This window comes from Aptenodytes forsteri, unplaced genomic scaffold, assembly GCF_000699145.1.
Source record: "Aptenodytes forsteri isolate BGI_AS27 unplaced genomic scaffold, ASM69914v1 Scaffold474, whole genome shotgun sequence".
Classification (NCBI taxonomy): Eukaryota; Metazoa; Chordata; class Aves; order Sphenisciformes; family Spheniscidae; genus Aptenodytes; species Aptenodytes forsteri.
The window spans coordinates 96678-97643 of NW_008793938.1; the positions used below are offsets into that span (position 1 = coordinate 96678).

A 966-nucleotide genomic window follows, 5' to 3' on the forward strand; every position below is an offset into this window, starting at 1 on the left:
GCTCCGTGGCGATGGGCTGGTTTTGTACGGGGGCTCCTGCGTCGTCCCACCGAGGGGAAGGGCTGCGGGGACACACACACACACACAATGTGGCACGAGCGGGGCTGGGCACAAGCGATGATGTGTACGCCGGGCATGAGAGATCCTGGGCACAAGCAATGCCGGGCACCGGAGATGCTGGGCACGCGCAATGCCTGGGCATGAGCAATGCCGGGCACCGGAGATGCTGGGCACGAGCAATGCCTGGGCACGAGCAATGCCTGGGCACGACCATCTAACCAATTCCTCACCCACCGGACAGTCCATCCATCAAATCCGTATCTCTCCAGTTGAGAGAGAAGGCTGTTGTGGGGGACATCATGTACCCGGGCACGAGTGACAATGCGCACTGGGCATGTGAGATGCCGGGCAAGAGCGCTGCCAGGTGTGAGTGATGCTGGTCGTGAGGGACACTGGGCACAAGCCATGCCGGGCATGAGGGATACTGGGCACAGGCAGTGCCAGGCACAAGTCATGTCGGGTACGAAGGACATCGTGCACGGGGCACGAGTGATATCTGGGCACGAGTGACATTGTGCACCCGGGCACGTAAGATGCCAGGCAGGAGTGCTGCCAGGCATGAGTGATGCCAGGAACAACGGACACCGAGCACAGACAGTGCTGGGCACAAGTGATGCCGGGCACGAGGGACAGGGTGCACAGGCAGGGCCAGGCACGAGGGACACGGGGCACAAGGAGTGCCGGGCACAAGCGATGCCAGGCAGGAGGGACACCGGGCACTGGCAGTGCCGGGCATGAGGGACACTGGGCACAAGGGGTGCCGGGCACAAGGGACACTGGGCGTGCGGGACACCTCCCACAAGCCCCGGGGGGTGCCCACACTCCCCGGCATTATTTTACCGTTTTCCCAGCTCTTTCACCCATAAGACCCCAGGGCGGCAGAGCCGGGGTGGGGGGGTGGGGAGA

The 966-nt window shown here is 63.7% G+C and overlaps 1 protein-coding gene across 1 annotated transcript in view; it reads left to right on the top strand.

Annotated features, from left to right (window-relative positions):
• LOC103907819 overlaps positions 1–434 on the top strand; it is a 7884-nt gene extending 7450 nt beyond the window's left edge. The window contains exon 10 of the mRNA XM_009290094.1: positions 330–434. Coding sequence (XP_009288369.1) covers positions 330–434 — 105 coding nt within the window. The remainder of the gene's footprint in view (positions 1–329) is intronic.
• Positions 435–966: the final 532 nt, after the last annotated feature.